General features: G+C 55.5%; 1 protein-coding gene across 3 annotated transcripts; it reads right to left on the bottom strand.

Moving 5' to 3' along the window:
- Nucleotides 1-231: 231 nt before the first annotated feature.
- CSF1 (colony stimulating factor 1) lies at nucleotides 232-20,788 on the bottom strand. 3 transcript variants are annotated; one of them, XM_060090227.1, is made up of 9 exons: nucleotides 20,391-20,788; nucleotides 17,120-17,242; nucleotides 15,801-15,863; nucleotides 13,854-14,024; nucleotides 9,200-9,347; nucleotides 6,985-7,115; nucleotides 6,414-6,466; nucleotides 6,023-6,081; nucleotides 232-2,395 (listed from the first exon to the last, which is right to left on the bottom strand). In XM_060090227.1, the coding sequence occupies exons 1-8, from the start codon at nucleotides 20,427-20,429 to the stop codon at nucleotides 6,036-6,038; spliced, it is 774 nt and encodes a 257-aa protein (XP_059946210.1). In that variant the 5' UTR covers nucleotides 20,430-20,788; the 3' UTR covers nucleotides 232-2,395; nucleotides 6,023-6,035. The 3 variants fall into 3 exon arrangements, with proteins under 3 accessions (XP_059946210.1, XP_059946208.1, XP_059946209.1); XM_060090225.1 differs by having other exon boundaries at nucleotides 6,985-8,006; nucleotides 20,391-20,781; XM_060090226.1 differs by lacking the exon at nucleotides 232-2,395 and adding an exon at nucleotides 4,480-5,193 and having other exon boundaries at nucleotides 6,985-8,006; nucleotides 20,391-20,783.
- Between the last annotated feature and the right edge of the window lie 336 nt (nucleotides 20,789-21,124).

The raw sequence follows: 21,124 nt of genomic DNA, 5'->3' as shown, positions 1-21,124 counted from the left end.
TGGGCAGGCCTGACGTTTGGCTGGTTTCCGTCTGTTTTCCTATTATGCAGATGAATGTGTTTGGGACAGCGATAACGCAGGAGGTTTTGGTAACAAGACTGGAAGTTGGAGAGAACCCTCCTTCCCCACGAACCTTGAAAAATGCTGAGCTGGGTCTCACCCAGCAGCTATTGGTCACCCCTCCGACTCCATTTTTGCCATTCACACACCAAAAGCAACTTTTCCCGTGACTCAGACATGGCAGCTTGTGCACTTCTTTTATTATTAAATATATAAGCAGCTTCCTATTTTTTAAATAGATATTTAAATGACTTCATAGAAAATAATTCACCACTTCCAAGTATAAAAACAAAATCTCACAGTGTGTGAGCCAATGTTCCCTCTCGGCTTTCTCAGAGAAAAGAAGGGTTCCTGTTCAGGTAGCTGGGGAGCCACCCAGAGGGGGCTCTGGGGCCCCTCCCACTCCTGTGTCACCAAGAGCCCACAAAGAGTTTCTGTGATGGATTGGACTTGCTTTCTTGACCTTTAAAATACCATACGTTTAAGGGGTGGGGAGTGAGGGAGGAATGCTTTTTCTGTGGGGTTTTTTTCCTTCCACTTTTAAATATATATATTTTTAGTATCAAATATAGAGTCTGTGACTAGGAAAAGAGACCCAAAGGGGAAAGTTCTCCACTGCCCTTCCCTCAGCTGACAGCAACAGGGCAGGGGAGGCAGGGACCAGCGGACCCTCACTTTTAAGGGCAGGAAGGGAAGCTCCTAGGCCCCAGTCCAGTAGCCAAGTAGGGCAGGGTCTCTCAGTGGAGGACCCAGGGCGGCAGGAGAGGAGGGACACAGTAGCACAAAGGGACCGAAGGTAATCAACAGCCCTGTCACCTGCTGCCCAACTCTCAGAGCCACAGCCATGGGCTGACCCAGGAAGCTGAGGCCCTCAGGCAGACTTGAAAGCAGATGCCTGGATTCTCCAAGTCCCTCTCCCACTCTGGCTTGCCTGGTGAGAGAGATGGTGCTAGCGAGGGGTGGGATGAGAGCTGGAGGGTGTCACTGCCTCCGGGGCTCCTACCGGGGACAACCACTCACCCCAGGTGCCAGCCAGCAGCAGCCTTGGGGCTGTGGTTGGGGCAGGGGCCTAGTACAGGGCAAGAGCGCAGGCTGGGGGGTCAGGGGTGCAGACCCCTTCCCCCACCTCAGGGGCATGCCCTGAACCTCAGAGACCTATTTTCCATCAGAGCTCACCTTGCAGCCTCTCTCTGTGTCTGTCCCTGCCCTCCTTTTCTCCCTCCCCCTAGTCACTTCCCTCTCGGGAATGTCAAAGTGCAAGATGCAGAAACCTGGGCGAACAACGCAGCCTGAAGACCAGCTCTGGCTGGTGGCCCGGGCAGTTCTCCCACCCTAATCCACCCCAGGGATTCAGAGCCGGGTCAGCAGAAGGTCGGGGCTCAGGGGCTCCCTCAGTCGACGGGCAAGGCCGGCTCGGGCACTCAGTGCAGGAAGCTGGGGAGAGGCTGGAGGGGTGGGAGGACGGATAGGTGTTTGCTCTCTGGGACGGATGGGGCAGGCTGTTCAGCAGGCAGGTTCAGTATTCACAGTGCAATGGCTTCCTTCATGAGGAGAGCCTCTGCGCGGCCTCCTGGAGAAGCTCTGGCAGGGCTGGGGGGACGCTGGGGCCGAGGCCAGAGCTTGGTCTTGCCCTTGGCATCACGAGCCAAGCCAGGCAGGTCCTGAGGGTAGGGTTGGCATCCCCTCTCCGCCTGGCCACCAGCAGAGGGCAGTTAGGCAAGTGGAGGGTGCAGACCCGCTCTGGGCTGTCAGTGCAGACCAGCAGGCCCAGAAGCCTTCTCTTCCCGTCTTTTGGGCTACACACCTATACGGGAAATCCAGTGACGCTGTCCTGCCCTGCGAATCTCATGCTTCTCTCTCTCTGGAGACGAGTCCCTGCTTGTCGGTGTTGGGATCCCTTGGCACCAGGCGGGTCCTCTGGCACAAGGGCTCTTCCATTCCTCAGCACCCACCCTGCACTCCTATGTCCCACGGGCCTCTGGGTCCCTGGCCCAGGTGTTGGCTTGGAGGGGAATGGGAGGAGGGCACAGCCCCTGGGGGGCAGAGGGTCCTCAGCCGGGCTTCCCAGCCTTCCTCAAGCGGATGGGAGCCTCCAGGGCCCCCGATAAATATCAGCAGCGTGGGGGGCATCCTCCAGGCCTCTCTTAGTCAGTCCAGAGTCTGAGGGTCGAGGGCTGAGGGCCCCAGCCTCGCTGCTCTGGTCCAGTCCTGCTCTCCTGAGTCCAGGGGCTCTCACGGTGGGCAGGCCACATTCCCAGGAGAATGGCTGGGGAGGGGTGGTGGTGGATGTCCCCATAATGTCTCCTCGCATGGAGAGACTGTCCTGCGCGCCCAGCTGTAGGGGAGAGAAAGAAAGGCTGGTCAGCCGGGTGGGAGTGAAGGAAGGAGTCGCTGAGGACATGGGGAGGCGAGGTAGAGCATTCCTGTGGGCCGCTGGTGGTGCTGCAGACAGGACTCCCCCCATGCTTTCCCTCGCCTTCCCAGCCACCCCAGACACCACAAGGGACCGGGCAGCTTTCTCTGGCAGCAGCCCAAGCCACTGGGCAGACTGGCCTCACCTCCTACCTCCTCCTGGGGAACCAGGGACCATAGCGGGAGGTAACAGGGCCTGGTAGAGGTCTCAGCAGGGCTGGGGTAGGGGGCATTGCTCAAGTAGAGGGGTCTGACAGGGAGGGAAGGGGGCACTTGCATGTCCTTAGACCCCTCCTCAGGAAAGACCATCTCACTGTCCTTGGTCTAAAAAAATCAAGAGTGAATCCTGCTAACTCTAGCAAAGAAGAGGAATTGCTCATTCCCACCTCCTCAGCACTCATCACAGAGGGTCATCACACATGATATTCAGGACAGCAGGGCAGAGGTATCTGAAGGGGAAGAACTGGAGGTAGTTCCGGACAAGGAAACTCCCACCCTGCCATTTGGCATACTAACCCCTAAGCAAGCCAGCCTCCTGCCGGATGGACCAAGGGACTTGCCTCCCTGCATCATCCGTAAGAGTCAGGGCCCTGCTCTCTCCAAGCCCTCCCCCATCCTTGTCCTCAGAACGCTTTGTTCCCAGAGCAGAAATCCCCTGGACTCCATCCAACAGTTTGACTTTGGACCCAGTGTGGAGCTTCCCTCCCTGACTGTCCATGGGCCCTACTAGCAAAACCCGTGATGGGTAAGGAGGAAAGATAGGACCACAGCTTCTGGCTCCCAGCCCATTCCCATGTTCTGGAAGGGGAAGAAGGGAGGACCATAAACTGGACATGAGCCATGCTGGGTACAGCCAGGCCACAGGCCGTGCTGGGGCCAGGAAGGAAGAAGAACAAAAAGGGCAACCTCCAGCCCATTGCCCCTATGTCTTGGTTCCTTGGAGTGGAGGGTCTGGTGTCCACGTTTCCTTTCTGAGGGTCCCTCTCTCAGACCTCTGCCTCTGTGTTTCCTCCTGTCATTTCTCTCACTAGAGCAGCAGTAAGTCTTGAAGCTGGTCCTGAGTCTCCCTGAGGCTCCTGCTGCCTGGCCTGGAGACCACTTTAGGGCTGGATCCAAGTGGAGGTCTGGATGTGGCCCCTGCCCTGGGTTCCTCTCTAAGTGAAATTTTAAGGGGAGGAAGAGGAAAGCTTGGGAGGGCCTGAGATTAGGTAGACAGAGTGCCAAGACCAAGGGGGGAGGCAGGCGACCAGTCAGAGGGTGGTACAGCATTGAGCCGTGAAGTCCCCAGGGACCTTGGTCCATCCTCTGCTTGCCGGTCCTGACGGCGTATGCGTCATTCTCGCAGCCCTGCTACTGTCCCATCTGACCCATCTTCATTCACCCTACCAACAAGGTGACCCCAGGATTCCAGATGTGTTACTTCTTGCTGTTTTCTAAATAGGCTCCCCTGGTTTTCAGCATTTAGCAGATCCCCTATCTCGCTAGGAGTGGCCCAGACCTGTCACTCTACCATGAGAAGGCCCTGAAGTGCTGGCTTGCATTTGGCACGGGATGTGACTGGAAACTTGAATGGGTTCACTCCAGCTAGTCAGCCAGCCTGCCAATCCGCAACTTAGGCAAGCAGCCAGCCAGTCAGTTAGCCAATCAGCTCACCAATCGACTAGCCAGTTAGGCAGTTACTAGCTAGTAACTGGTCAGAGTCACCCAGCCAGCTGGTCAGCCAGTCAGAGTCAATTAGTTAGCTGGTTAACTGGTCAGCCAGAAGGCTGGACAGTTAGAGACAGCCAGCCAGGGCCAATCGGCCAGTCAGCCCTGAAGCCAATCAGTCAGCATTTACTGAGTTCTTAGCAAGTATGAAGAAGCCCTCTCTGTTTAGGACTCAGGATAGAAAAAGAAATGCAAAAAAAGTAGAAGACACAGTCCCTGCCCTCGAGGGGCTTACAGACTTCTTAGGGGTATGGAATGTACACATATGCATCAAGTAAGATTTTAAAATGTATAAAAACAAACAACATCCAAGTACGTGCAAATCGATATAGTATTAACCAAATACAAAAGAGCAGAGGAGTGGGAGCTAAAAGAGCAGCCAGAGGGGGATGGAGACCATCAGGAAGGGCTGATTCCTGCAGCCTGATTGTGGTCTGAGGGGAAGGAAGGGAGGAGGGCCGTGGGCTGCCTGGAATCGGGGAGCCCAGGGTGAGGAGTGATAAGAGTCACATGTTTATCAAAAACATGGGCGAGGACAACAGAAGGCACTCATCTATGTGCAGGAGACACAACTGGGAGGGCTATGAAGACAGAATTAGGATTTAAAACAATTTCAGTAGGCTCGGATGATAGGCCTGAGCCCACAAGGTGGTTTTAACAAGGATGAATATAAATTCCTGCACGTTGGTAAAAAAATTAAATTCTCCAAGTACAGGATAGAGTCCAGCTTGACAGAGGTTTATGAAAAATGGAACTAGGGGTTTTAATAGACCACAAGCTCAACATATGACAACAGAATGATGTGGCTGTTAAAAAAACAAACAAACACAAATGCAATCTTAATCTGTACGAATAGAAGAACACTGTCCAGATCAAGGAAGGTAACAGTCCCACTGTACTCTGAGCTGGTCAGACAACATCTGGAGCACTGTGTCCAGGGCTGGGCGCCACATTTTCAGAGGGACATTGACAAACGAGTGTGTCCAAAGGAGGGCGAACAGGATGGTGAGGGGTCTGAAAACCATATCATATAAGGAATGTTTGAGGGACTTGGCCACACTTAACTTAGAGAATTCTTAAAGGGGACATGGATAACTGACTTTAAATATTGGAGGGCTCTCATGAGGGAGGATGGGGAGGAGGCAGGGAAGCCAGTTATGCCTCTAGTGAGGAAGGACTTCCCTACAGTGCTATTGGGAGAGGGCAGGGAGCTTGCCTGTGACTGAGAGTGTGTGACCAGAAGCTGGCTGACTCCCCATCTGGGATGCAGAGACACTAGGCCAAATGACCTCTGAGAGCCCTTCTAAGACTAAGCCTCTATGGCTCCTTGCATCTAAAAGCAGGGAAGTAGAAATGATCTTGGTTGGGAAGAAGGGTCAAATCAGGGTGCAGACAGAGAGGAAGCTGGCAAGAGGTGCGTGTTAGGGGCAGCTGCTGGAGGAGCTTGGGTGCCAAGCTGAGAATGTTCGGTTTGAAGTGGTTGGTGATGCAGAGCTGCTGAAATTCCCCAAGACTCTAAAGAACAATTTGGTTGCTCTGGGATGGAAGGTGGCAGCAAAAGTAGAAGCCCAGTCCAAAAATAATAGCCCGACACAGAATTAACAGTGCCTGGCCTCAAATGGGGTGGAGGGAATGAAGGGGCAGTGGGAGGCCTGAGGACTCAGGGAGAAGAGGGCTGGCCAGACCTGGCGATAGATGGAAAAGGGAGTAGGAGAGAGAGAGAAGGGAGTCAAGTGTGGGTGCCTCAGGGGAGTTGGTGGTACCACAAACAAGTTAGGGTGACTGGAAGATTTGGGTGTAACTAATTTTAAGGGGTGGCGAGAGATCCAGATCAGAGTCTTACCTTAGAATTCCCTCTACACTGGCAGTTCCACCTGTCTGTCCTCATCCTGGGTCAGGGGGCTGTGGGCAGAGCATAGGCTGGCATAAGACTTTAGCAGAGGCCAGGGAGTGAGGGGATCCCCTAAGTTTGCCCCCCAAGCCCGCACACACGTGTTCCAGTCCTCTCAGATTTAGAAGACCCAGAACTGCCTAACCCTAAGAAGAAACTAGGAAAAGTCCCAGATAGCTAGGAAAGAAGAGACACCCTTCCTTCTCCCCACCCACCCCGGAATCCTGTTCTGAGCCTTACAGCAAGCGGGAGAACGTCTCTTCCAAATCTAGATGGGAAATAGATGCCAAGACAGGCCCCCCATGCCTATCAGAGCCCCGCCCCCCCCAAAAAAACCTCTCACCTGCCCTCTGATTGCTCCATGGGAGAATCCACTGTCTGAGGCTCTCGATGGCTCTGGGGACAGAAAGGAGCAGGCTCACTGAGGAGCTGAGGGTGCGTGGGGACGCCGTGGCCCCATCCTCAGGCAGGGCTGCTCAGGGACTCTATGAGAGAGTTACCAAGCCTCCCCATTCGGGATCAGCCAGAGGGCCAGGGGGCTTCCAGAGGCCTCCCCTATCCTCATACCCCAGCTCTGCAGAGCTCCCAGGGAATGCCCTGGCCTGACCTCACACGCATCACTTTCCTCCTCCATCTCCCCTCCCATCTGGGTTCTCATCCTGCTTTAGTCCAAGCACAGCGTCTCCTACTCTTCTGCCCCAGGCCCTACTGGTTCATCTTGCAGCCTGAGCCTTCCCTGTTCTTGAAGAAGCCCTCCATTTCAACCTCCCATCCTCTGTGCTCAGTCAGCCTCCTGTCTCTCAGCGCCTGAAGAACCCAGTCTGAGCCCAAGTCATCCTCCGACCTGCTCCTCCAGCCAGGCTGTGCCCTGCCCCCACGCGGAGCCCTCCTCTCCCGCATCAGGCTCTTCTTACCCGCCGCCTCCGCCTGTAGAACAGGAGGCCGCCGACAGCCAGCAGGACCAGGATGACGCTGGGCACGAGCAGGCGGAAGACAAAGCCGGGGAGCTGGGGGTCGGAGGGTTCCTTGTGTTGCCTCTCATGGCCTGCGTCAGTCAAAGGAACGGAGTTAAAACGGGCTGGGGGCTTGGCCGCCCCCTCACTTGCTTGTCCTCCTTCCAGCTCTGTGGTGCTCCTCCGGTCTCTGGTGCTCCTCTTGCCTTCCAGCTCCCCAAGGGGCAGCACGTTGCCCCGGGAATGGCTTCTGGGAAGCCTTGGCTGAGAAGAGGGGGCAGAGGGACTGCTGAGGCCGTGTGGGCGCAGTGCTGGGGGCCCGGCAGAGCCTGGCTCCTGCTGGTCTCTGGGCGAGGCCGATGAATGGTCTGCATTCTCAGGTGTGTGACTCCAGGCCTCGGTGGGTCTCACGGGGCCCACCATGGGCAGTGGTGTGCTAGTTACATCCGCAGGCTGCCAGCCCTTTCCTGACCCAGAGAGTGGTGAAGATGCTGACAGGAGACGGCTGGTCCTGGCGGTCTCTGCCTGGACGCTGCCTCCCCACAACGTGCGGGAGGCAAGCTCTGCCCCTTGGGGCATAAGACCCTCACTAGCCTCTCCGGAGGCCTCTTCCAGGGCCAAGTCAGTGCCCAGCACAGAGTCAAGAGTGTCCTCCATCCCAGTGACAGGAGCTCCGACAGAGGGCTGGGGCTGAGGTGAACCTCCAGTGGGGCGGCCCTCGACGCCCAGGGTCTCTGGTGACTCAAAGCTCTGGCAGGTGCTCCTGGGTAGTCGCTGCTTGGCACTGCCCGGGTCCACTGTGCGAAGGGCCTGCTCTCTGGGCAAGAGGGAGCTGCCCTTTGTCCCCTCAGAGTCAGCCCAGGTCAAGCCAGCCATAGGGGCCATGGAGGGGGCGAGGGGCTGCTGAGGGGAGACAGAGGCCAGGTCACTGCTAGGGGTGGCTTTGGGGTACAGGCAGTTGCAATCAGGCTTGGTCACCACATCTGAAAGAACCACAGAGAGAGGGAGAGAGAAGGACGGGGAGGAGATAGAGTCACCAGCCTCCAGCACAGCTTTCCCAGAGGGATGGAGAGGGGTATGTGGGTCTGGGGGTCCCCTCATGCCCTAACTCAGCCCTGGGGCTGAGGAGAGGACAGGACTGGGGCCAATGCTCATGACACAGGCCTTAGACAGGGAAGGTGCAAACTGCAGGAAAGAGCAAAAAGTGGGGTTTAGACACACAGATTGGGGGTTGGGGTCAGGCAAGACCAGAGAACAGCCCTTTCTGGAGTTCCAGCTGGCCAGACGCCAAGCCAGGGGTGACAACAGCCAGCCAGGAGGTTGAGTAGTGGCCTCCAGGACTGACACAAGACACCCTCAAGCCCCAAAGACACTGTTGGTTGGAAAGCAGCAAGGTGGTTTCATGCACAGCAAGGTGCTAAACAGTCACGGCCACAGGCGGGAACAGGCTGGGGCTGGAATGTGGCCAAGGCTTGAGGCCTTGGGATTGAAGCAACGAGACTGGACTTGGCCATTGGCAGGTCGCAGGGCCTCAGCCCCTGCCTCGGGGAGCAAGGTTGAATGTAGGTGGGCACACGTGGCACAGGACGCAGAGACGAGGACAACGCAGGGTAGACATGTGTGCAGCTGGGCCAGCACTGGGAGAGTTTGAATGATGCTCAGACTTCAAATCCAGCCTTGTCCCTTGAGGGGACACTCAAGGCATCCTGGGGACTTCTGGAGCCAGGGTATCCTGGTGATTCGCAGCAGGGCTCCCGGAGCAAGGGCCCTGAATCCCCGATGGAGCCTCTGCTCTCTCCACGGTACCCCCCATACGTTCAGCCAGCCTGCAGAGCCGGTGGGAAAGCCTCCATGCCTACAGGGCTCTCTGAGGGGGCCCCCTTTTCCACTCCCTGATCTCACAGCCACCAGCATGATCCTTCTTGATGCCTCAACATGCAGACATATGTAGGTGTGCATGCACACACATGTCAGAAAAGGCATGTGCCTAGGACCACCCAGAGGTACATGAAGCCACATATGTACACAAAACAAGCACGTCTACACACACAGGAGCACGAGTAGCAACGAGGCTGCCTCCCAGGGGTCCCTCTAGCCCCATGCGTCACCTCCCAATGCAGCTCTGTTCCACATGCCCTTCCCCAACCCCACACTTGCTGGCCCCTTCTGTGCTCACCTTGGCTGGAGCATTTAGCAAAGCTATTGTTGCAGTTCTTGCTGAAAATGTTCCAGTCCTTTTTAAGGAGATTCTTTGTTTCATTAAAGACATTCTTAATCTTCTCCAGCAACTGGAGAGGCGTCTCATAGAAAGTTCGGACACAGGCCTGGAAGGAGAGGAGAGCCCCCCTTGATGAGGATGAGCATTGGTCCCATGTCTCTAGCATGTTTGTCAAACTCCCTTGGCCTTTCTCACATCTGTCTTATTTTTCTCTTGTTTTCTCCCTCCCCTCTACCCTGGTTTGCAGAACCCCTATGTCCTGAGTTGGTGAAATTTATCATTTATTCATGGCTCCATTTAACACATATTAATGTGCCAGGCATCTGGTAACTACCTGGAAATCACTCAGTGAACAAGAGAGAGGTGGTCCCTGGCCGATTTGGACATTGAGTCCAACAGGGCACCGTTATTAAACATATTGTTACAAGTGTGGTGAGTCCTAAGAAGAATGATCTGGGCTTCCCTGGTGGCACAGTGGTTGAGAGTCCGCCTGCCGATGCAGGGGACACGGGTTCGTGCCCCAGTCCGGGGAAGATCCCACGTGCCGCGGAGCGGCTGGGCCCGTGAGCCATGGCCGCTGAGCCTGCGTGTCTGGAGCCTGTGCTCCGCAACAGGAGAGGCCACAGCGGTGAGAGGCCCGCATACCGCAAAAAAAAAAATAAAAATAAAAAAATAAGAAGAATGATCTGAGAGTGTATAACAAGGGGAACTAAATGAGGGCCTGGGGGAGTCCCCAAGGAACTGACCAGAAGATGAGCAAGAGTTAACCAGGAAAGGAGGTGGGGTTGGAGAGAGCTGTCCAGGTGGTGAGAATAGACTGTGCAAAGGTCTTGACACAGGAAAGAGCCTGAAATGTTAAAAGATGAAAAAGAAAGCTACAGTGGCTATAGCACAGCCATCTAGGAGGAAAGTGACAAGAGATGCAGCTGAGAGAGGTCAGCAAGGACCAGGTCCTGCAGGGCCTTGTTGGCCATGCCAAGAACCATTAACCTGGGCTTCCCTGGTGGTGCAGTGGTTGAGAATCCACCTGCCAGTGCAGGGAACATGGGTTCGATCCCTGGCCCAGGAAGATCCCACATGCCGTGGAACAACTAAGCCCGTGCGCCACAGCTACTGAGCCTGCGCTCTAGAGCCTGCGAGCCACAACTACTGAAGCCCATGTGCCTAGAGCCCGTGCTCTGCAAGAAGAGAAGCCACCAGGATGAGAAGCCCGTGCACCGCAACGAAGATTAGCCCCCACTCGCCACAACCAGAGAAAGCCCGCGCACAGCAACAAAGACCCGACGCAGCCAGAAACAATAAATAAATAAAATAAATAAATTTATTTTTTAAAAAAAGAACCATTAACCTTATCCGTAGAGCAGAGAGAACTGAGGGGATGTTGGGGAGGTGAGTGGAGCATAAGACTCCAGTCTTTCAGAGAGATCATCCTGTGTGGTGAGGAGAATGGCCTGGAGGAGGCCGTGGGGCCGTGGGTCCTTCTCTGGCACTGGTGTATCTTGGAAGGAGAGCCAAGGCTGCCCCAGCTATGTCTGCTGAGCTGCTCTTTTCTCTTCTGCTCGTGGGACCCAGGCTCCCCACACCCACTGGAGCTCTGAGAAGCTTCACACACTCCTGGTTTTCCTCCCACCCCTTGAGCTGCTCCGTCTCAGTCTCCTTACCAGGCTTCCCCCCTCCACCTGACTTCCATAGGCTGGCACTCCTCAGGGCTCAGTCCTGGGCCCACCCCTACTCTCACCCCAGACACTGTGCCCAGGGCTTCATCACATCTATGGCCCACCTGCCGATGAGTCCCAAGTCCTTCCTTAAACTGACCTGCCTGGGGAAGAACTACGGGCTTTACTAGGTGCTGAAGTCCTTGAAGGCATCACTGGATGCCCAGGGGCTGTGCATAGTAGGTCCTTAGTAGATGTTTACCAGATAAAGGAGAGAATGAACGTGGGAATGGGAAGACCCGGACTTGGCTGCATCACTCACCAGCTCAGCAACGATGGCCAAATGAACTTTCCAGCTTGGGTTCATCTCCTCATTTGTAAAGTCAAAACAACAATCCCTGCCTGCCTCCCACCCAGGGCAATTGTAAGGAACAGGTAAGCTGGCTTCTTCTCATCTTTCTTATAAAATCTCTGTCCTTCAAACCTCACCTCCTACTTCATAGAGAAAACAAGGACAGAAGGTCCCGATGCCTACCTGTCTCAACAGAGTCTGTGCCTTCTTGCCTCCCGAGCTCTGAATCCCTCCCCTGCCGGCTCCTCAGGAGACCAGCTCCTCCAGCTTCACTGGCTCCCCGCTCCTGGAGTCTGTCCCCCTGCCCCCGGCATCCCATACAGTGTGCAGGGTAGGCGGCTTGCTAAAATGCAGATTCCGAGGCCCACCCACAGACCCAGTGAATCGGACTTTCTAGGGGTGCATACTGGGAATCTGCATTAAAAATTTTTTTAACTAAAAAATGTTTTTTGAGTTTTTATTTAAAAGGAAGGTGTTTTTTTTGGAACCTGCATTTTTTAAAATGAAGACTTCCTTTTTATTTATTTTTATTTTTTGGCCACGCAGCATGCGGGATCTTAGTTCCCCAACCAGGGATCAAACCCACACTGCCTGAAGTGGAAGCGCGGAGTCTTAACCACTGGACCACCAGGGAAGTACTGGGAATCTGCATTTTAAACAAGCTCCCGGGTGATTCTTATGAACCTCAACATTGGAAAACCACAGATCTAATACCTCTCTTATTTAAAAGTCTTCCCTCCCTCCAACCCACACTCACTCCAGCTACCTCTCTTTTTCTGCGGTTCTTTGGAGCCAGGTTCTTCCACAGTGCCGCCTCTACTTCCTCACTTTCTGTTCACTGATCTGGCACCTGCCTCCAACAGCGACCTCCACGTTGCCAAATCCACTGGACACTTTTCAGCCCTTCTCTTGCTTGGCTTCTCAAACCCCGTTTGATAAAGTTGACTACTCTTCCCATCTTGAAATGCTCTTTTTCATGTGCTCAGGGATCCCACACTCTCCTGGGTTCCCTCCCACCCCTTAGACTGCTCCTCAGCCTCCTTGCCAGGCCCCCTCCGGTGCCTGACTTCTAAATAAATGCTGGGTTTCCTGGGCCTGTTTCTCTTCTCACAGTGGGCAGTGTTATACAGTCCCCTGGCTTCACCGATGACCTACAGACCAACACCACTTACATCTGTCTATCACCAGCCAAACTCAAGACCCATACGTCGAGCGGCCTGCTTGACATCTCCACTCGGCCATTTCACGAACATCTCAAGTGTAATGTACCCCAACCTGAACTCCTGCCCTTCCCCAAGCCTGCTCTGCCCCATTTCAGCATCACGGCAACTCCACGTGCTGGAGACAAAACCATCACGACTCTTCCCTTCCCTCAACACTTACGGCCGCTGCACTACCAAGTGCTCGGGTTCTTTCTCTAAACTCAGGAATGTGTCCCCTTGCCTCACCTTCACTGCACAACCCTAGTCCAAGCCGCCTGGACTTGCACCTCCTGCTGGCCGCCCAGCCTCCATCCCTGCTCCCTACATACCATTGCCCGCAAAGCAGCCAAAATGGTCTCCCAGCGCAAGTTAGACTAGGTCCCTCGCTCTTTAGACAAAACCCCCCATTTTTAAGACCCCAGATGATCTGGCTCCCACCTCCCTGGCTCTCTCCCTTTCACTCCCCTGCCTTGGCCGTGCTGCCCACACCTGGGGGCCCTGAATGTGCACTTTCCTGCTCACCTAGGGCTTTGTGCCCAGCGTTCTCTGTTCTGGAATGCTCTGACCAGCCTATTTCTTCCTCTTACTCATCTTTGGACCTCAAGTGAATATTTTCTTACTCAGAAGCCTTCCCTGTCTCTTCTTTCCCACTGCCTTTTTTTTTTTTTTTTTTTTTTTTTTTTTTTTGCGGTACGCAGGCCTCTCACTGTTGTGGCCTCTCCCGCTGTGGAGCACAGGCTCCGGACGCGCAGGCTCAGCGGCCATGGCTCACGGGCCCAGCTGCTCCGTGGCATGTCCCACTGCCTTTTAAATCCAAGTCCTGTTTCTCTCTCCCGGAGCCCCACGTACTTCACCTTCCTGGCTCACTCCCTCACCTGCCTGCTTCAGGTCTTCCCTCTCTGGTTTTCTTTCTGCAATGCACTTATTGACACTTTACTTACGCATTTCGTTAACTGTCTCACCACCCCTACATGTAACCTCCATGAATGTGGGCAATTTTGTTTGATCACAGCTGTATCCCAGAGCCTAGAACAATACCTGGTATGCAATAAGCACTCATTAACTATTTGTTGAATGAATGAATGGTCCTCATGGGTTAAAATTCTATTTACTTGTGTCATTGTTTCTTTAACGGCTGCCAACCTCACTTAACTATAAGCTCCAAGAGGGTGGGAACCATGTAGTTCTTGCTCATGAAGACATCGTCAAGGCTTAGCACTGTGCCTCCTGCATGGTGAGTCCTCGGCAAAGGTTTATGGGATGAATACGTGAGTGAGAGAGCAAGTGAGCAATGACATGGGTGAGGCCAGTGAGTGCCTCTGTGCCTCTGGGTAGGGATGGTACCACCGCAGCTGCCCTCTGCCCTCCCCCACTCAGTGCTCCTGGCTCCAGGGCCCTCCTACCTTGTCCTGCTCTTCATAGTCCCTGGTGAAGCAGCTCCTCAGCCTCAGAGAGAGTTCCTGGAGCCGGACAATGACAATGGCATTGGGGGTGTTGTCTTTGAAGCGCATGGTGTCCTCCATTATGTCTTGCACCAGGAGAAATGCCTTCTTAAGGTAGCACACGGGGTCGTTCTGAAAAGTAGAACCTGGAGTTGACGACCTGGCTGATGCCACTTGGGAGCCCAAGCTCTGTGCTGGATGCCCTCATCCCAGGCAGATGGAGGGCTGCAGCCTGCCCTACCCTTACTCCTGAGGAGAGGGGCCACCCCCTCCAGTAAGAAGGAGAACGCTGCCCTCAGCTGGCTTTCATTCTCCCTTGTTGGGATCTGGCGCTGCTGGGGATTGTGGTAGAGGGAAGGAAATGTGGATTCTGACCAGAGAGATCCTCAGATTTCTGAAAGATGAGGCTTTAATCAGGATGAAGGTGTATAGGTAGGGCGGGTTCTGGGGAACTTCCGTTTTTCTGTCTTTGACCCTCTTTTGGCTTGCTTTCACACAAAGCCCTTTACCATATGGCTCCTTCTAATCCTCCAGGCCATGGGGATACTGGAGACTACCTCGGGGTCCAAAGAATGACCTCAGTGTTTTGTCTCCCTAAAGAGATGGTGGGTGCCTCAATGAAGACTCTGCTTTTAGCTCTGTATTCCTAGCACCTGGTGCAATAGGTTCCTAGTAGTAAATGCTTGGTAAGGTGTGAGTGAGTGAGTGAGTGGAACGCCGAGGTTACTCCTTGGACCATGAGGTGGTCTCCAGTTCTAATAGAAATGTGGGGCTTCCCTGGTGGCGCAGTGGCTGAGAGTCCGCCTGCCGATGCAGGGGACACGGGTTCGTGCCCCGGTGCGGGAAGATCCCACATGCCGCGGAGCGGCTGGGCCCGTGAGCCATGGCCGCCGAGCCTGTGCGTCCGGAGCCTGTGCTCCGCAACGGGAGAGGCCACAACAGTGAGAGGCCCGCGTACCGCAAAAAAAAAAAAAAAAAGAAATGTGTATGGGTCAGGTGTGCAGAAGCTCAGAGATAGGAGCAAATTCTGGGCACGATGGCGATTTTCTAGGAGGCACAAAGAAGAACAGACGTGGAATAAAGGCTGGGGTGGGAGCAGCTGGAAAGGCATTACGGGCATCAGAAAGAGCTGGTGCAAAGGCTTGGAGGCAGGAAGAAACAGGGAATGGGGGTAGTGGGTTGGGCCGTGTGATAGAGACTGGAGCTTATAAACCCCAGGCTAAACAACCTAGGCTTTCTCCTGGAGTGAGGGGTCTCCAGGTTTGGGGGAGGCGGTGAAGATAACAGGCTGTGGTTCAGAGAGCTCCCCCACTAGTGGTGGGGTGAGGGGTGCACTGGATGCAGGAAGGCCATTTAGGAGGCTTTTGAAATCGTCCAAGCAACTGATGGGGTGAGGCCCCAGAAGCCGGAGATGCTGGGAGGTAGAACCAGCAGCACTCAGTTGGGTGTGGGATAGGAGGAAGAGGGAAAGGGCTGGACTGATTCCCTGGTTGCTGGTCTGTCTGCTGGATGGAGGTGACATCCTTAAGCAAAACATCTGACCCAGAAGAAGTACTGGTTTGCCTTAGGCCTTAGAGCCAGCCTGCCCGCGTTCAAATCACTATGTTCTCTCCCTTAACCTCTCATGAACAAGAAGAGTGAACCACACAGTCAGGATCAAAAGTGCCTGGCACATAGTAAGACCTTGACATGTGCCAGGCCAGCAGAAGGGAGCAGCAGGGGACTTGAGCCCTGGGCCCTGCCCAGCTCAGCCCTGGACCCTGGCACCCCAGACTTGAGTACCAGGGGTCCTTAACACCGTACCCTGCCCAGCTCTAGGACTTCTCCTGCCTTCATGCTCCCACACACACCCACCCTGGGAAGTTCATACATGCTGGCACATGGGCCTTGTAAACAGCCATAACTCACCAACTGCTCCTGGTCTACAAACTCGAAGGCAATTTGGCATGAGGTCTCCATCTGACTGTCAATCTGTAAAAGAGAGCAGGCCAGTGGTGGCAGGGTGTCTGCACTCGACTGAGCTTGCCTAAGAATGGGGACTAGAGTTTCTGGATGGATCAGGGTTTGATCCTCATCCATCTCCCCCAACCACACCTGGAAAGACAGAGCCAAGGCTAGGGGAAGACCTGTGCCCTCCACATGCCCAGGGGAGGGTTATAGAAGAACAAGAAGTCTCTGTCTTGTACCTCCCACTCTGAAATCTCACAGATGCCAGCTTGTTATAAGGAAGAACTATCTAATATAGGACATAATCTCCTGCGGGAGGTAGTGAGCTCCCTGTCCTGGAAGGAATTCAAGCAGAGGCTAGACAAGCTCTGGGGATTCAGGATCTGTAGAGACTGAGGCTAGATGCCCTTAAAGCCCTCACTGGTCCTCAGAGCAGTGGTTCTAAGACTCAGAGAATGTGGTGGCTCTTGGTCTACCTTGGACTGCTGCAGCAGTTACATACAGGAGGAAGAGTGTAGCGGGTAATAGAGGCAGGAGGCCCAGCCTATGGGCTCCAAGTTCAGGGCCCTGGAGCTGGCCTTAGCCTGTGGTGCTCCCCACTGCCTGGCTGGCTAGAGGGATGGTAAATTCTCTTCTGAGCAGGACAGCAGCCATGACAGCAACCTGATTCTGCCTGGCTGAACCATGTTTGAAGTTGTTGACGACTCTGCTGGCATGATTAGCGTGAGGCACGGGCTCCTTCATGGCCTGGGTGATCAGGCCATCCCAGCCCCAGGGCTCGGGCAAGAGCCAGGGAAGTGAGGGGGAACGGCTGGGAGTTAGGCGGGAGCCTCCCTTCCAAATCTGGCTGAGGCCCTGGTGCCAGGCTGGCGGCACATCTGGGAGTCCAGGAGCTAGAGGCAACATCTGGACACAGCAGGCAGACTGGGCTGGCTCCTCAGAGGAAGCATCCCACCGAGGGAGAGCTGGCTTTACAACCTTTTTCAGAGTCCACGTTTGACATTCCAGGCAATCATTAACCTAGGCAACCAGCTAGAAGTCTACCCTGTCCACCGCCTGCAGGGGAGTGGGAGAGGGCTTCAGGATTGAGGGGGGCTCAGAGGCATTGACCTTTAGAAGGTCAGTGAGAAGAACATCCGTGGAGCTAGTGGGAGCCACGAGCCACATCCTGCATAGCCGTATTTCTCTGCCTACAACCACTCTCTTTGGCCCTGCTCCCTGACTCCTGCCTCCGTTTCCCCAGTGGGGAGAAGGTAAGGTAGGCTGGGCCACACACTCACCAGCTGCTGCAGGAACTGCAGGTGTCCGTTCCCAATCATGTGGCTACAGTTCTCCGACACCTCCTCGGTAGTACTCCTGCTCACGAGGAGACAGGCCAGCAGCAGCAGGCGGCCCAGCCATGTCTGTGACAGAGAGGGCATCATTTCTCCCCAGCTCTCACACTCCCCAGGACCCCCCACGCCTTGCTGGGGGTGGAAAAGCAGGGGCCTCAGATCCACAATGCTACAGATCTGCCTCTCATCCCAGAATGCAGCATTCTCCAAACCCACCTTACTCAGGATTTCCTAGCAGCCACGCACAACCTTGCTCTCCCTCGCTAACAATCCAAATGTCGTCTCCTCCAAGAAGCCTTCCCAGATTAACCCAGGCCAAGACTTACTACACACTGAACTTCTAATGAGGACATGGGAGGTATGCCTACCAGTCTAAATGTCAATTACACAGGAAACTCCTTGAATGCAGGACTTGCATCTACCCGCCATTCTGTCTGCAATATCACACACTGAGCCAGGCATCTTGTGAGCTGCCCACTCCTCTCAAGTTCATGTTCTTGCACTGGCTGGCTTCCAGACTTGGAGCCAGAGGTATTTGCCTGGGCCCAGCCCTTCCTCCTACCTGATTCCACACAGGTCTGGCTCTGCTACTGGAAAAACCAGGGGCCCAAACTCAGTTTCACTGGGAACCTATCCCGCACCACAGACCTTTGGAGCCCTGGGTATGTGTGTCAAAAAGAGCCCAACCGATTAATCAGAGGCAGCAGTGCTAGCTCTAGACCATCCCTGGCTGGCACCTGCCTATCGGAGCCCCATCAGGCTCTGCATCCAGCCAGTCAGCTCTTAGCATTGCAAGAATGTTTTCTGAGATCTCTCCCCTCTTTCAGCACCCACCTGGCCCGGTAGCTGCTTACCCCCAGAGTGATGGGACAGGCTCCTGACACCCTGTTGTTCCCCTTCCCTCCTTCTTGCCAAGGTCCCCTTAGCCCTCTCCCTGGCTCTAGGTCTCCCCTTCTCCAGCCAGAGGCAGAGAAAGACCCTTGGGCTTTCTTTCCGAAGCTGGATATTGCCTCCTGGCAGATTCAGGGAAATGCTGTCAGGGTGGGGTGCGGGCTGGCACCTTCCTGGGTTCTGGGCTCTGGGCTCTGGGCTCTGGGCTCTGCCTCAGTAATTCAGATGACGAGACAAATACTGCAAACAAGTAGCACATTGGAGGCTATGAAACAGCCCACAACAACATGCTGATTTACATGTAAGTAAAAGCCCAAATGTTTGTTAGCTCTTACTAGGGAGGAGAGGCCCTGGCTGGGCTCCAGGGAGGTTGCAGGGAGGAGGGGCCACAGTGAGGCCTTGAAAGATGGGGAGACGTTGATGGCAGAGAGAGGGAAGGAGAGGCCTGGAGGAAAGAGGCACAACATGGCCCAGTGCCATTCAGCACAGGGATCTGGTGAGGGTCCTGGTCTGACCTGGGGGAGGGAGACTGTGGAAGAGGTAGAACAGTCATGGAGGAAACATTGGGCTCTGTTGCCTGGTTGAGGAGGTAGCTCTGGGTGGGAATAGCTGTCCAGGCCCTCAGGAACCTGCAATTCCATGGGAGGAAACTGGGCCATGCAGAAGGTATGTCTCTGCCCCAGGCTGGCTGCCCCTGAGGCTCTGAGCCCCAGGCGTCAGTGGTATGGAGGAAAGGGCCTATGGGGAAGGGGATGCTCAGGAAGACAGCCTTGTCACACACATTTCAAGATATTGATGTTTAAGGACAGCAAGGAGAGAGCAATGCTTAACCCCAAGGGCTGCCTGGCTTTTGGAGTTATTTCAGGCACCATGTGGGAGGCTGACTTTGAAGGTAGCCAAAGGGGCTACCCTGCACCTGGGGCCCTGATTTGGCCTCAGAGGAGGATCTGGACAGGCACCAAAGGGTTAACACTCTAGCTTGCATCTGGCTGGGCCGGCTCTTCTCCCCCCTTCTTTCTTCCTCCCACCCACCAGCCTTGGCCTCTGGGGCAACCACAAGGAATCTTTGCTTCAGTCTCAGAGAGATGCTGGGACATCTCAGCCCAACTATCCATCCTCACCTGCCCTCCTATCTTGTTCTATCTTCCCCACCAACAAGGTCCCTGGAGAGATCTTAGCATGAGTGGCCCCTTGGGCTGCCCCTGTCTAAAACCAGCCTCTTTCTTTCCACCTTTCCTTTCCTCTTCTTTCCTCGTGGTCTCACTTCCAGCCCCTGTTTGTCTTGTTGCCTATCACCTCACCCTTCCTGATTTCTCCTCCTAAGCCCATCTCTTCTCTCTCAGTTGGACCCTTCCTCCCCCGTGGAAGGGCTCTTCCCTCTTACCCTACCTGCAACCCCCTCCCTTATCCTCCAAATATTTTTCTGCTTCTCTCCCCCCTGGGTTTCTCCTCTAGGGTTCCTCAGAAGCAAACCCATTGGAAGACCACTTACTGTTCATTAACGGTGCCACCCTGCGCCATCTAGGAGCTGCCCCACAGTTGGGGCAGGACAGTCCCCATGCAGTCCTGAGCAGCCCGCTGCCCCTGTCCACAGTTCTGCAACCCCAAACCTTCCTTCCACCCTCCTCTACCACCACGAAGCCCAGGATCTCCCCAACGGACTGAACCAGGTTTGGCAGGAAGATTCAGAGCTGGCCCCATGCAACTCTGGGACGCCGCCCCCCACAAAACATACTTGATCCAGCCACCCAAGTGCCCAATGGCTTCTGTCTGTGAACCGGAACAAGTAGTGGCTTGCCCTGTACCTTCCTTTTGCTTTGGCATTCTATAAGCTGGATGGCCCCTGAACTTTCCCCATCCAGAAGCGCCCACTCCCCAGCAGGACCTAGAAGCATGTGTATGGCCCATGAGGAATGCCCGCTGGGAAGGCACCACCCTCAGCGCACAGCCACTCCGTCCCTTGGCGGTGGCTGATCAGAAGGGAGAGAGTCAGGGACGCAGCCTCTGCCCCTTGGCTTCGAGCCCCTTTCTCTTGCCAGCGGGTGGCTCAGTGTGCCTCTCCGTGCAATGGGGTGAGCAGCCTTCCCTTTCCCGAGGGAGTGCCGCAGCCCCAAGAGTAGCTGCAGGGCCGCCTCGGGTCCCAGCCAGAGCGCGAGGGGCCTCGCGCAGTCCGTGCGCAAAGATGGGATGGAAACCGGAGCCCGCTGCCGGGGCGGAAGAGCCTCGGCAGTCGGCGCGTCCGGGCAGCGGGCTCCCACGGGCCGCGCCGCGCCGCCGAGCTCCCGCCCCAGCCCGGCCAGGGCCCCGCGCCACGGCCGTCGCTTACCGTGGGAGGGCAGCGCCCGGCGGCGCCCCGCGCGGTCATACGGGCAGCTGGGTCCCGGCCGGGCGCGTCGGCCGCCCTCGCTCTCTCGTTCGCTCGCTCGCTGGCCGCTGCAGAGTCCACGCCCCGGCCGAGGGCCACGCTGCTGTCCCAGGAGTGCGGAGGGACCCGCGGCGGCGCAGAGAGCCCCCTGGAAAACTTTCACTTTCCCCGAGCCGGGCTCCACTGGCCAGCTCCTCGGCACAGCCTTTTAAGCGGACTTGTGAGGCATGTGGTTTATGGGAAATCACCTTGGACAGGCGCCAGACACACACACACACATACACAGGCACACACACGCGCGCGCGCGCGCGCGCACTGACACAGACACACAAACTCCAGAGGCCCACTGAACCGCCTCCCCGCCCCCACCCCGCGGGCTGGTCTTCTCCGCTCGTCTTCCAGTCGCCTTGTTTGCTGTGCTCAACGCCGAAGCCTTCGAGAAAGTAACGCGGGCTTCACCGCTTCCCTCCCTCCAGCGCGCCGGCTCTGGACAGAGCCTTGCCTTTCCTTCCGCGCTCTCCAGGCGGATCCGGTGTTCTCTCTCTCTTTCTAATATTCCTTTCAAGGGACTTTCCCTCTAGGCCTGAAAATTCCCAAATCTGAGCAGGAAATGGCCTGAGGGCAGGGGCAAACATTGGAGACTGGGGCCTCCCCCGCTGCGCTTCCTGCAGCACCTTGTGGAACCCGAGTCAGCA

This window comes from Mesoplodon densirostris, chromosome 2 (genome assembly GCF_025265405.1).
Source record: "Mesoplodon densirostris isolate mMesDen1 chromosome 2, mMesDen1 primary haplotype, whole genome shotgun sequence".
Classification (NCBI taxonomy): Eukaryota; Metazoa; Chordata; class Mammalia; order Artiodactyla; family Ziphiidae; genus Mesoplodon; species Mesoplodon densirostris.
Note: the sequence above shows the minus strand (reverse complement) of the source record. Positions and strands in the feature narration are given on the sequence as shown.

Excerpts from the sequence above, each read along its gene's own strand:
- CSF1 (XM_060090226.1), bottom strand. The coding sequence starts at position 20,429 with ATGACCGCGCGGGGCGCCGCCGGGCGCTGCCCTCCCACG. Across the intron at positions 15,864-17,119 it reads TGCAGTTCCTGCAGCAGCTG|ATTGACAGTCAGATGGAGAC; the intron begins GTGAGTGTGTGG and ends TCTCTTTTACAG. Across the intron at positions 14,025-15,800 it reads TTGTAGACCAGGAGCAGTTG|AACGACCCCGTGTGCTACCT; the intron begins GTGAGTTATGGC and ends TCTACTTTTCAG.